Raw genomic sequence first — 14,758 nt, 5'->3', positions numbered from 1 at the left:
GTCCCTTCTCCTGTAGCTCGGCCTGGGATGCGATGGTGCGCCGCCTATCTAGGGTGAGTGGATAGTGAGAGAGACTGAACCTAAAATGTATTCTGGGCACGGATTCAATCAGACTCAAAAAGACGCCACTGTGCATATATTTCACAATAGAAAGCCTGGGTAGTGCCGGTTAGTGACGGGATATGAGCACAGCAGGAGTTTAGAGTACATTCATTTCTACCTGCATATCTGCTCTGTACTAAAAAACAAAGAATATTTTTCTTTTAACGTTGAACACTTTTTTCTGGGTGTCTAAATAATTAACTAGGCATCCCCTGTGTTAAATGGTCGACCGGTTTCAGTGGTAATGCATTTCCTACCCTCCACTTTATTCAGGACTATCTATGGTCGCTCGTAGATTTTTTTGGGGTCAAATCCATGGGTGTAATTTTAGCGGGACACAGGGGTGTTTGTCCCACCCAACATTCATGGCTCACCATTGTGTCCCCATTCTTTTGGCTGGGGAACCTTTTCTTCAGGTGTCATGTCCCCACAACATTTTCAGCAAAGTTACTCCACTGGTCAAATCAGTGCTGCCTACATCCCTCCGTCATATTCCATACGTTGGTTCTTTGTGCAGTCACATATAGCTATACTTCTTATTGATTGCTTTGTACCACTGGTATGTACTTGATTGTATATGCGGTGGTTGTGGTCTCAACTGACTGTTGCATTTATCTGATGCAGACTGTGGAAGCCTCCTGCATATCGTAGCACCGGCTGGCTGAATACAAAGTGTCCATAACCCCTGCATATATGGTCAAGTACCTACCAGTGGTACAAATGAACCAGTAAGAAGCAGAGCAATATGTGACTGCACAAAGAACCAACTTATGAAATATGTCTGTTTTGAATCTGACTCCTATGGATTCTTACTCCACAACAGCTGAGCTTGATGGCAGAAAAAGGTATAGAACGGAGGTAAGTCTAGTCAAGAGGAGTCAATATTGAGATGCGCTATTGCCGCTCTCAAAAATGTTTCCGAGCTGGAAGGATATCTATCTGATGATGAATCTGCAGAAGAATCTATAGAAAGAATATTACCGCTAAGTAATTTCTCTCTCGTTTCGATGCATTTGTTCCCTAAGATTCCTCTCTTTCAGGTACATTACTAAAGTGTGCTATATTTTGTGTATTATTCTGTTTTTAAGATCTTTTTATCACTCTATAGAATGTTGGAAATGAAGCTTGGATTGGAGAAACATTCCATGGTGGATGTAAGCTACAAGAATGGAAGGGAAGGCACCGTTCTTGACGCCATTGTGCGAGACATTTATCTTTGTGCCAGTATGGAGTTTCTGCTTACTGTCGCAGATGTATTCATGAAGGCCAACGAGCAAAGCTGCGATGTTCAAAGAAACGCCAAGCAAATCACATCAACCAGCAAAGAACAAGGAGGTTTCTGCATTACTTTTGTGCTGGTGTTAAATGCATGCTTATTGTGAAGTTTGTGGGCTTTTGCAAAGTTATGTTAAACAATACTACAGTTGTAAAGCACTTTTGGTCAGTAAGTTGTTGAATAGCCATAAATGATTGACACCTTCACACATCAACACTAGGGGGAAAAACACCAAAACAAATTGTTTGAAAAAAATACTGAGAAGACCCCCTGTTGACTGCCCCTATACAGTTTGCTCCTTCACCCCGACTATCCCCTACCATCAGCCGTGTTTCGCCTCAGATATCCAATGGCAAAGGACGACCATGCATCTCCTCTTAGTAGAACTTGCACCCTACTCCGCTTTCAAGGAGTCTCGTCTTACTCTCACCACTGCTCTCACCCCGGCCAAAGGTTCCTGTGACATTGAATGGATATTCTCTTGCAGCCTTGCAATCTGTCCGTGACCCTCCTGACCATGCTTGCCCCCCTTAAACTTCACTCCGTAACCTCCTTATGATCTGCTCATACCTTGGCCCCCTACTTCTGTAAAATCACAAAAATATGTGACGCCATGTACACTTTTGTATCCATCACTGCCCCCACTCTCACCTGCTCTTCTCTGCATTGCTTCAGTTCCATCTGCCCTGCTGAGCTTACACCCACCTTTCACTCAGCTGACACATCATTCATTCCTACTGATCTATTTGCACCCCAAATGATCAAAGAACTTACACCTGTCACCTCTTACCACTTCAATCTCTGGCATCTTCTGAGACTGTTATCTGATCGTCACTATAATGGTGTGTGGATGGACCTCTGATCACCTTAACCGAAAGTAGGCCCACCTCTTACGAACCGAGTGCACTTTAGTTCATAAAGCAAGTTTATTGTACAAATGGCCGGGAGAAGCTAGATGACGCAGTGGAGTCAAACTAACCCAAGTCTCCTCGAACCACACATGTTTACATTTTGGAACAGTTAAAACACTCCCATGTATTTTATTACAAACACATCCCTCCCCATACATGATTGGTCAAACCTATACAAAGAAATCCAATCTGCTTCAGTACCCACGCTCACATTGGACACATTTAAATATCATCCCCTTTCAACATATCTTTGCATCAGCTCATAGTTACTGCACTCCCCTTTTTGGGATCTTTCCATGGTAGGTCATGACATCGTCCCATAGTTACACATTTATATAAGACCAGGTTTTTCGGAGGGATTGTGTCCTCCGACATATTCCTTATCTTAGATATCTCCTTCCAGCTCTGCTGGCCTCGGAAAATTTTTCTCTATAGGGAACTGCATGTCGACGTCCGCCGAGTCGATGTCCCTCGACAGCCGCCGTATCGACGTCAACGTCATCCTGCCTATAAAGGCCACGCGCAGCGTCCGTTGCTCAATTCCGTTTTTCTGCGCTTACTCAGTGCCTCGGAATACCGTTGCTCAGTTTTTGTCAAGTTAATCCTATTTACCTCGAGATATTCGATCCGTACTCGATGGCTTCCTCGTCGGAACCGACAACTCCTCGGTCCGGCTTCAAAAAATGCAGAGATTGTGGGAAAAAGATGTTGCTGACTGACCCCCACAGAGTTTGTCTGTGGTGTTTGGGAACTGAACACCATTGTTCGGAGTGCGAGGACTGTATGTCCATGACAGCTAAGGCCCTGAAGGAGCGTAGGGGGAAGCTGGAGAAAGGTAAGACTTTTAAAGCTTCTTCTTCCTCGACGAAGTCGATACATTCGTCTCCTCGTCACCATTCGTGCTCCAGGTCTCGGAGTGGGTCCCATCACTCCTCGAGATCGAAGCACTCGGAGAGGAGACGTCGAAGATCCCCTTCTCCGTCCTCCTCTTCCTCTGTTTCTCCAAAGAGAATCCCTTGCCCCACGAAACATAGTTCCCGGGCTGAATGGGAGGAATTCCGCAAAAATATGATGTGCGTCTTCGAGAAAGCGGCCGCGACCCCCTCAAACTGCCGAGAGCGATGCTCTGGTCGAAAGACCCAAAGGTCAAAAACGCTGCGAGTCGCAGTACCCGGCGAAGGAAGCTTCTCGAGCGCGTCTCGAACCCTCGAGTAAGGCTATGACCTCAAAACCTTCTTCGAAGGTTCCGTCGACGCCATCGACGAAGGTTCCGTCGACGCCGAGGTCGGCGTCTTCGACGCCGTTGTCGAAGGGACCTTCGATACACGAGTCTGTCGACTCAACGCCATCTTCGACACCGGCGTCGACGCCAAGAAAAGTCACGGTTACGACGCACCCAGTGGCTATCCCCAGGTCCTCGATGACGATGGCGTCGAGGTTGTCGACTTCCTCGAGCAGAATCCCAATTCTGTCGAGGTCATCGAGGCCTCCACCTTTGTTTTCGACGCCACGCCCGAAGCCTTCGACGTCGGCGTCGACGTTTTCGAGGCCGATTATGACAACTTTGGCACCCTCTGCCTTGGAGATGGGGTTTACACCCTTTATGAGTTCAGAACAATTGAGAACTATGTCCTCAATTATGGAAGAGGGTGAACTATCTGAACAGGAAGACACATTTGAGTTGCAGGGACCTGCAACCCCAGTTAGAGAGGAGTTATCCTCTGAAGAACGCAGGTTAAAGGATCTTCATGATTCCTTACATGAGGCAAGTGGGTTAGACACTTCCCCTGAGGTGGAGTTTGCTAGGCCAGACCCGGGGGAGCATGCTGAAACCCCCTATAGAGCCTTAATGGCCAGGATCACAGAATTTATGGGGTGGTCTGCACCTTCACAGTCTTTCCAACAAGATGACCATACGGATATTCTTGACAAAGGTCCACAGGAGGATCCTATAATGCCCTTTCATAAAGCTCTTCAGAGGAAGATTATAACGAACTGGGAAACCCCAGATGTCGTCCCGGCAGTAAATAAAAAACTGTCTACAAAATACAGGGTATCTTCTGCAGACCCTAGTTTTTGTCAAAACACCCATCCACAGAAAGTCTGGTGGTACAGGCAGCATCTTCTACTGACGTCAAGACTGCTTACCCTACCGTCCCACAGGACAGGGACGATAAGAAATATGATGCTATGGCAAAGAAAGTTTTTCCGGCATGTAGCATGGCGTTAAAATCTGTTAATGCTACTTGCACTCTTGCTAGATTCAGCCATACACTTTGGGAGTGTGCTTCTACAGCGGCTGACTGCATCCCAGAGGGAGAAGAAAGGGAGGCGTTCCTGAATATCATACAGGACGGTAAAGACGCTATGTGCGAATCCCTCCAGATGGGCATTGATTCGGCTGACAGTATCAGCAGAGCAATGGCGGCAGGTACAACAACCAGGAGATTTGCTTGATTGAGAAAGTCTGGTTTTGCCCCAGATGTGCAAGACAGGCTCTTGAACATGCCATTCGATGGCTCTTCTTTGTTCGGGAAAAAGGCGGATGACAGTTTAGAGAAACTGCAAACATCAAAAGCAGCAGCAAAATCCCTAGGCGCTGCAATCCGTCAGACACCTTTTCGTCCCACAGGAACCTCTGCGAGGGCCAAGTCCTTTCGCTTCTACTCCGCATTCGGAAGAGGTAGAGGACGACCGGCTCAAAGGGGACAAAGAAGAACTACCCGAGGTGGACGGGGTAGATATTCAAAAGCCGCAGCAACAGCAGGTGCCTCTTTACCATCGGCATCTGCATCAGCCGCCCAAAAACCACTCTGAGGACTTCCCTCACAGGACACCTGTAGGAGGCAGGTTAACTCAACATCTGGCAGAATGGCAGGCTATCACGTCAGATGCTTGGGCATTGGAAACAGTTGCCCAAGGTTACTGCCTGCCTCTCCTACGCATACCTCAGAGACATCCACCGGGGATCACCTCTCAGAAAGCTCCAAATTTTGGACCTGCTAGAGAAAGGTGCCATAGAACCGGTACCTGTAGCGGAGAGGAACAAGGGCTGGTACTCCCCTTACTTTCTCATTCCAAAGAAATACGGAGGACTGAGACCCATCTTGGACTTGCGAGAATTGAACAAATTCCTCAGGAAAGACAAATTCAAGATGGTAACTCTTTCTCAGATCCTTCAGGCCCTTCAGTTCCAGGACTGGTTGGTATCTCTGGACCTTCAGGACGCTTATTTCCATGTGCCTATCCATCTCAAACACAGGAAATACCTGAGGTTCGCAATTGGCAACTCTCATTATCAATTTCGAGTGCTTCCATTTGGGCTGACCTCCGCCCCGAGGGTCTTCACCAAGTTAATGTCGGTAGTGGCGGCAAGTCTAAGGAGGGAAGGGATTCACGTCTACCCCTACCTGGACGATTGGTTGATCAGGGCTGTATCTTCGGAACAAGCTCAGATCCAGCTAAATCACGTTTGCCACTCCCTTCACAGACTGGGCTTCTCCCTCAATTTAAAGAAGTCACAAATGATACCATCACAGAGACTCCAGTTCATCGGAGCGATCCTGGACACTTCCCTGGAAAAAGCCTCGCCACCAGAGGTGAGGGCTCAAGATATTCTACAGATGGTTACCAAGTTCCAAGATGCCCAACGTCTCCCAGCCTTCGACTTTTTGAGGTTGCTAGGCCTCATGGCATCCTGCATTTTCCTAGTGCCAGAGGCTCACCTGAGAATGAGATCCCTCCAGTGGGCACTGAGGACTCAGTGGTCACAATTCTCAGGGAGAATGACAGATCTTCTTCAGGTTCCCGACAGGGTGGCTCCAGACCTTGGTGAGCCTGTCAGGAGAACATTCTGAAAGGAGAACAGTTTTGGCAACCCTGGCCGGAGATAACAGTAGTCACGGATGCCTCACTCACGGGGTGGGGAGCCCATGCCAACAATTTGACTATCAGCGGTCGTTGGTCTCCATCGGAGTCCAGACTACATATCAACCTGTTAGAGCTGAGGGCCATCAGACTTGCGCTGAAGGCGTTCCTGCCAGCTGTACAAGGGAAAAATGTCCTGATAATGACGGACAACACAGTGGCCATGCATTACCTCAACAAAAGAGGAGGCGTAGGATCACTACCCCTGTGCAGAGAGGCGATGCAGCTCTGGTTTTGGGCAATCCAAGAAGGAATCTCTCTATCGGCAGTTCACCTAGCCGGAGAGAAGAACTTGACAGCGGACGCTCTGAGCAGGCAGAGCACAGTCTCCCACGAGTGGGAACTAGCTCAGGAAGTCCTTCAAGAGATCTTCGCCCTTTGGGGAACCCCTCAGGTGGATCTGTTCGCCACCAGTGTCAACAGGAAGTGCGATCTGTCCTGCTCAAGAGAATTTCTCCCGAGAGGAGCACTGGGAGACGCGTTCATAGTGGACTGGGAGTTTCCGCTTCTGTACGCGTTCCCACCGGTCCCTGTCATTCCTCAAATGATCAGGAGGTTGAGAAGATTCCGGAGAACCATGATCCTAATTGCCCCGGATTGGGCCAGGAGAATGTGGTACCCGGACCTTCTAGACTTGTCCATCTGCCCTCCAATTCGATTTCCACTCAGAGAGGACCTACTCTCACAGAAGGGAGGTCAGGTTCTCCATCCAGACATCAAAACCCTCAACCTTCAAGCTTGGCTTCTGAAAGGCTGAGGTACAAGGATTGGGACCTCCCTGATGATGTTATGGAGGTGTTGCTTTCGGCAAGGAGGCCAGCAACAAAGTCTTTATACCGCTGCCGTTGGAACAGATTTTGCAGCTGGTGTAGAGAACAGAATATCGTCCCCTTTTCATGTGGTACACCAATGGTTTTGTCCTTCCTACTCTATTTGGCGAATTCAGGCCTTCAAGTTGGCACCATTAAGGGCTATCTCGCAGCGCTGTCCATCTTTAAGCGCACTGCGGAAGAACCATCCTATTTCAAGAGACCCTTGGTAATACAGTTTCTAAAGGGGTTAACCAACGTTTATCCCCCAAGACCATTCCAGGTTCCCCTATGGGATTTAAACTTAGTCCTAACTTTCCTGATGGGCACACCTTTCGAACCACTCCATTCTTGTTTGTTAAGATTTCTTACCCTTAAAACTGTTTTATTAATAGCACTTACATCTGCTAGAAGGGTGAGCGAATTACAAGCTCTTTCTTGTAAACCCCCTCATACAATCTTTCACAAAGACAAAGTTGTCCTGCAAGTGAAGCCTAATTTCCTCCCAAAGGTGGTTTCTGAATTCCATATCACTCAGAAGATTACCCTGCCATCTTTCTATCCTCCTCCTCATCCGGGGAAAGAGGAAGAGAGGTTACACAGGCTGGACCCTAGAAGGGCTTTAAGTTTTTACATCAGTAGACTAGCCAGGATAAGACAAGCAGACCAGTTGGTTGTAGGCTACACAGGTCACAAGCTGGGGTTACCAATAACTAAGCAGACCATTTCCAGATGGATCATTCTAGCCATTTCGGAATGTTATAAACTGGCAGGAAAAGAGCCCCCTCAAAACCTTAGGGCTCATTCGACCAGAGGTATTGCAGCTTCATCGGCCCTCAAAAGAGGTGTGCCGGTTAAAGACATTTGTGCGGCCGCCACATGGTCATCTGTCCATACCTTTACACGATTTTACAACTTGGATTCCTCCTCCAGTCAAGAGACTAGGTTTGGAAGGGCTCTATTGCACTCTATTCATCAATAGAAGACAGCGTGAAGTCAGTACTCCCACCTCCATTAATAGAATACTGCTATGGGAGCCTATCTAAGATAAGGAATACGTCGGAGGACACAATCCCTTCGAAGAACAAGTTACTTCTTACCTTGTAACGTTCTTTCGATGGGATGTTCCTCCGACATATTCCTTATCGACCCTCCCATCCATCCCCGCAGTTCTACTTCCCTTGTTGTTGCAGCTTACGCTCCTTCAGGGTGATTAGTCTAGTCCAGACAGAAATACTGTGGGCTACAAAACGGAACTGAGCAACGGACGCTGCGCGTGGCCTTTATAGGCAGGATGACGTCGACATTGATACGGCGGCTGTCGAGGGACATCGACTCGGCGGTCGTCGACGCGCAGCGCCCTCTAGAGAAAAAATTTCCGAGGCCAGCAGAGCTGGAAGGAGATATCTAAGATGAGGAATACGTCGGAGGAACATCCCATCGAAAGAACCTTACAAGGTAAGAAGTAACTTGTTCATTTCTCAGTCCCAAACTTGACTCTGTCAGATGGCCGGACTTCCCTGGATAATGAATGACTGACTCCTATGTACTTAAAAAGATTACATCTCCTCTCAAGTCATAAAAACCTGAGCTTGGCCCTAGCTGACCATCTGATGTTATCGCAGCTGCCTGCCTCCTTTCCTCAACCAGGTCACACTTTATCTCGCCGCCCCAGGCTTCTGGGCCTGTACAATTCCTAGCTATGAGAGGACTTGCTGCATACAGATTTGTGTATTCATCATGTACCCTATGATCCCTAACTGTTCCAAACACATTTCCCCAATGTATCTATGCCTGTACATGTGTGTGCAAGACTTTTATCAACCACCCCAACATTGGTCATATGCATCATTAAAAAAAATACTTCTGACCCTAAAAAGATACCTCCCTCTCCCTCCCACACCGTCTAAAATCACATTGTCAACTACTTTGAGTTAAATGTGGTATGCAACTCCTTTCAATCTAGATTTTTCAACAGAGACTCCATAGACACAGCTCTCACCATTGTCTGTAGTTTTTTTTACAGCTGTTAACTACTCCAACCGTGCCTACATCTTCATTCTACTCAATCTTTCTGCTGCATTGACTATGTGGATCATGCCTCCCTCCCTCAAAGTCTCTATTTCTACTCTCCTTCCTGAGTTTTCCACCACTCTGAACAACCTCTATCTCACCAGCCTCCCCATGAAACTTCCCTTTTCCGTTCCTTTTCTCAAACTTCCCTTACCAACCAGTGAAGGGACATAATCTCTGCACTCTGGGAGTACTTGCATAGGGGTTACTCTGTGTGCTACATTGTTTCCTGAAGTTGGTGGAACTGTTTGCTCACATTGATTGTTACGTGGAGGACCCCTTTGAGCGTAATACTGACATCTTCAAAACCAGCCTCCCAGTGCGGAGCGCTGTTCGGATTGCTTGCATAGTGGTTACTCTGTGTTAGTCCGCGGTAGGATTTCCATGACACTGGTCATTCAACGTGAAGTCTGCATCATTTAGTAGGTGCTGTTTGGGACATTATTACCAATGTATGCTTATGCACTGCGGAGAATACATTGTATCGGGTGCATGGTACATCTATGCCAGCGTCTATTATTTCTTCTCCCATTCTTATATGGGACAGTGGTGTATGAGAATCGCAGCTTTCTCGCTGTCCCTCACTCTATGGATCTGAGAGCTCTAAGATATTTGAGCCCTCTGCTTTTTCCCATCAACCCACACAGCCTAAGAGGCCTTCAATCAATCTACTCCCCAGTTATAATGACACACCTAAGGACTCTGCCTCTGCCCTATATGCCCTAAACTGTGCCCATACCTCTTTGGTGAAGTTATATGAAATTATCAGGGACGAATTTAAGGCACAGGGAACCTCCCTCACTTTGATTGTGGTAGAATTAAATTTTTTGTAAGGGTATATTTTTGCCAGGTCCAGCAACAGTATGGGCCTTGAAGCAGTTCTTGAAGGTCTTCCTTCATGCGACATGGGGCCAGAGGTTGACTTCAATAAGGGCACACAAGATCCCTCTAATTTAATTTTGGAAGCAAATAATCCTGGCATTCTGCGACCCAGTCAGCATGACCCAATCAGCAGCTGGCCTCTCCATCTGTGGGGGTTGCCGTCTCTGTGGAAGCCCATAATTCTTGTGCATTATGATCCAGCCAGCAGCTTAGGCCCTCTACATCTGTGGGGGCATATGAGTGATTGACCTGTGAGTCAATGTCTCTCGTGTCCAAATATAAATCAGAAAAGTAATGATAAACCTAAGATCAAGTGCTCACGCAAATTATTGCGGCGTCTCAAAATGACCTGTCTAGCATTAATGAGGATGCGGTCACTGCCTCTGTTGATCAGTCGGGCCTTCAACCTGCCCCACAATAGTGTTGGATACACAGCTTGCTAAGACACCTAATAAGAAGAAACGAAGGAGGAAATCCACAGGTGCGAGCATTAAACCTGTGGATGGAAGAAACTCAAACTTATTTTTTTAAGCCTTCAGCTGTCGTTTCTGACATTGAGGAGGAACATTTGAATCTTAGTGTTTTAACAGTACATTCCTGTGACACGTTTGAAAATGCGTGTTGTCCACCGCCCCACTCGCGGAAACTATCCTGTAACAGCAGTCAAACAAGGGGTAGCCACTACATTCATAGTGGCGCGCCATCAGGAAGTAAACATTAGGGATGTGGTTCTTAGTAGCCCTCGTAAGTACCTGATGGTGGCCCCTTCTGTTAAGGACTATCTTCTAGGTGATGACCTTATCGCTTCCAACGCGCATTTCAAATTGGCCAATTCGATCTAGTCAATGGGGCTTGCACAGCTGCCATTGGGACGTTCAAGCACCTGTTATACAGCATCCTGAGGGGAACAGGTAATTTGTTGCCCCTACCATCAACCTCTCTGCAATCGCATAATTCTACCCGTTCTCAGGGAACTCTTTATTCTCAGCTTTCTATATTGCCATCACTGGTGGAGAAAAAGTACTCTTGGTTACTTTTGTAATGTTTATTTCATGAGGACACACCACAGCTTTTAAATCGGTCCATTGTACTGGTTTTATTTAATGAGGTTCCCAATTTAAGGGCTATTTCGTCGAGAGATATTGACTTTGTAGAATTTCTAGATGATTATACAACTGACAGTCATATTAAATATACTGTCAAACTTTTGATATGATATTTTATTACTCCCTATAAGGCAGATCTCAAGTTTGAAACTGGTCATACTGCAGCTTCTTCCTCTGCCTCTGATTCTATGGGCGGTGTGCAGTCATAATTTCGAATGCATAATTTCGAATGCATTAATGTTGAAAATAAAAATGTCGAATTTTTTTGTTGTTGAATGTATATGTTTTTTATTTTATAGTTTTTTTTTGGGTCTAGTTAGTTAAAAAAGGGTTAATAAACAAAAAACAGGGGGTTGGGGGGAACCCTCCATTAAAAAATAAATAAAAATAAAAAATAAAAAAATTCGACATTAAGGCATTCGAAATTATTGCATTCGACTTATTGACTATAAACCTCTATGGGCATTCATATTATTGTAACGCGTACTGACAGCAAATTGAGAGATGTTTCTCTGGCTTTGAAAATGCCTGCTGTTTCCTCTAACTATCAAGATTTGCAAGTGCGTCATATTCCTCACTTCCTATTAATTAAGGGGAGATGTCCAGTCTTTAGTAATGGGAATCTGTTGAAGGTCATTTCTTGGAACTCTTTCGGCAGCTAGTGGTTGAAGCGTAGAAACAGAAGTAGTAAAACTCTTCCTTGCTGGACTGCCCCAGCTGCCCACAAACTGCATCGCCACGCCCCTCCCACGCGCAATCCAAACCCCCAAACAAATGTGCCTGCTTTTTAAGGGAACGTTCAGTGCAGTGCACTGAAGTGCAAGTTTCAACTTCTTCCTACACTTTTATTTTAAAACTAAGCCATTCCGGAGCAGTTTCTTTTTCAAATAAAAGTATAGGAATGGTAAAACTTAATTTGAAAAAAGTAGAGGAGCACCGTTCCCAACTGCTCCTTCCCACTACGACCACTGGGGACCCTGCCAATTGTTTACAAATCCTGTTCTTGGACGGAACTTAAACAATATGGCCTTATTTTAGTTCAGGAAACCTGGTTGATGGAATGGCATTTGAAGCCTTCACTATTGCTTTTCAGGCAGCGAATAGACACTCGGTCGACCTTTGTGTGGTTTTATGAAAGTCGTGATATCACACGCGTGGCTGTCTATTACCTTACATTATAATATTCAGAGGCGCAGCCTGGCCACTGTCATAACTTTCCCCATGGGTTTGACTTTTTAAGACTTGCTCCTGCTAAACATATATTGGCATGAAGGAATTGCTGCCCTTCAGGAGTTCCTGGAAAATTTACATTTTTTGTAGAGGATTGGATGCAGAGGTCTGGTAGTGGGCATGTTTTCCTGGCAGGGGGCCTTATCTCTTCCTGCGGGATTGGAGACTTAATTGATAATGATAGAGTTTGTTTGTCCCCTTAGGAAAGATGCTCGAGGGCATAGGTGGACTTCCTGTTTAAAAACAGTGGTATTACGTAGGCTGAATGGGACTATTTCTGGTGATTTCGTAGATCACCAAACTTGGTGCAGGTCTGACTCCTCAGGGATTCTGGATTGCATTTACTTAATTGAAGTGATGGTTTTAATGTTATTAATACTTTGCTTAGTGATCATAATTTGATTACAGCTTATTTTGACATTAAGTTAACTAGCCATTATGTGTGTTCCTTAACTATGTTAAAGATTAATTCTGAGAAAAATCAGATTTCACGGAATGCTGCGACTATGAACAAATTGAATGGCAGACTGTAGGACATTTTTTATGTGATTACACTTTTGGCTGGAAAATGGACACCTTTAACCTCGACAACTTTCCGTACTTTATGGAAGGCACTTTGGGCAGTTTGTTCCCAAGTAAATTGAATTCAGGGGAAACGAAAGAAGGCGTATTCACCCTCATGTTTTTGATTTGAAGGTGAACGAAAGGAAAAAGCAGTTGAAATGTGCGATTCGAAATACGAAATAGAAGTCGATGGATCGTAGTGCAATTAAAAGGGAAATCTTAAAACATAATCTTCTAAGAATTGGATGAAAAACCCTTGTGCTGAAATGTTAAACAGGGAAGGTGAAGTAATGCTTGATATATTAAGCTCTCGGGATGACTCCAATTTTTAGAATACCATCCATTAGCTGGGTTGCAGTCGGCACTTATACAGATCAACCCCACTTCTGAAACGTCTTGGCTGAATCATTTTGAATCTTCATATGCTACAACAAATGGTGAATCCTCAATCCAATTTAGTTTTATGTATCTTCAGGATAGACACTTGGTCATTAATTACCCCGGAAGTTGTATTGAACATTATCAACAAATGTAACTCTTCCTGGGCTGCTGGTCATAATAAATTATTCAATTGTTTAAAAGAAATCTGTAATGAATCTATGGGCTACCATTCTGACCATATATTTTAATAACCTTTTAAAGGATGGTAACTTTCCCACTTCCTGGGAAACGTCCTACATGGTGCTTGTCATTAAGAAGGAGCTGAAATCCGATCCTTCTAATTGTCGGCCCATCACAATGATGGATGCAGACAGCAAGATTTGAGCCTCTCTTCTCTTAGAACATCTGACAATCTGGGCTACAAGTGTGGGGCATGCTAGGGTTTTCCAGATGGTATTCAGGAAACATCAGAGCACGTCACTCAATGGTTCTTTGCCAGAATGCTGGCAGGATCTCACCTCGGATAAATACAAATATCCTTCCATTTTTATAGCTTCAATTGATCTTTCCTCTGCTTTTGACTTGGTAGATGGGGGTCTTTTATGGAAAAAGCTTGATAGCGCGGGCATCCCTTAGGGTCTGCTCTAGCCTATCCTAGGGTTGCACCAGAATTCTAATATTCAGATGGATGCGGAAGGCAGCCTATCTAGATGAATAAATACCTGTTCTGGAGCGCGACAAGGGTGCATATTAGCGCTGTGTTTTTTTAATCCATTGAGTGACATGTTCCGAGGTTTCCTAAATCCTGGAAAACGCTTGGACGCCCCACGCGTGTCGCCCATTGAAGCATGTAACTATATATTATCCCCCCCGACCCCCAACCTCCATTGCACAGCACACTTTGCATTTTAGTAAATGTGTTAATAATTTGGATTTTATTGATTACGAGAACCTGTGGCATTGTTTATTAGGTGGCCATCCTACCTCTGTTCCACTAGCTGTTTTCGGATTTTTAAAACAATTGAAGTTTTTAGACCCGCATGAACTCTTGGGTAATGAGGAATCATTATTTTGCTTTAATGAACTATGTAATTTTGTTATGTAAAGCTTATATTACATTGGATTTGATAGGAGCTTACATTTTAATCGTTCGTATTATATAATGTGATCTGTATGTTGGTCATTCTGTATTTGTTTTCTTGTTGTAAAAGGTTGAAATAATCATTATGTAGAGCCACTGGCTCCACAGTCATATTTCCCTGCATGTGCCACACTTCTAGTAGAGCAAACACAAACAATGTGTCTTTTTAAAGAAGTTGAATGCTGATGGCAGGACTCGCCGTATGTCTCACACCCAACATTTGGTAACTTGGTCTTAACCCCCATCTACAATTGGTTATTGACGTTTGAGCCCCAACTACAAAAGACTTTTATAAGTGGGACTGTGTTTGGGTAGCAAGATCATCCAAGCAAAGTATACTGCAGGTTAATTGTGCT

The 14,758-nt window shown here is 45.2% G+C and overlaps 1 protein-coding gene across 5 annotated transcripts in view; it reads left to right on the top strand.

Annotated features, from left to right (window-relative positions):
- Positions 1–14,758, top strand: part of VPS13A (vacuolar protein sorting 13 homolog A) — a 2,994,934-nt gene that overhangs the window by 1,577,815 nt on the left and 1,402,361 nt on the right. For all 5 annotated transcript variants that reach the window (XR_011280366.1, XR_011280367.1, XM_069625905.1 and 2 more), the window contains one exon: positions 1,211–1,437. Coding sequence is in view for 3 of the 5 variants with exons in the window: in XM_069625905.1 (XP_069482006.1) it covers positions 1,211–1,437 (227 nt within the window). In the remaining 2 variants the exon portion in view is untranslated. The remainder of the gene's footprint in view (positions 1–1,210; positions 1,438–14,758) is intronic.

Source organism: Ambystoma mexicanum, chromosome 6p (assembly GCF_040938575.1).
Source record: "Ambystoma mexicanum isolate Mex_15411 chromosome 6p, UKY_AmexF1_1, whole genome shotgun sequence".
Classification (NCBI taxonomy): domain Eukaryota; kingdom Metazoa; phylum Chordata; class Amphibia; order Caudata; family Ambystomatidae; genus Ambystoma; species Ambystoma mexicanum.
This window is presented reverse-complemented; position numbering and strand designations above follow the sequence as displayed.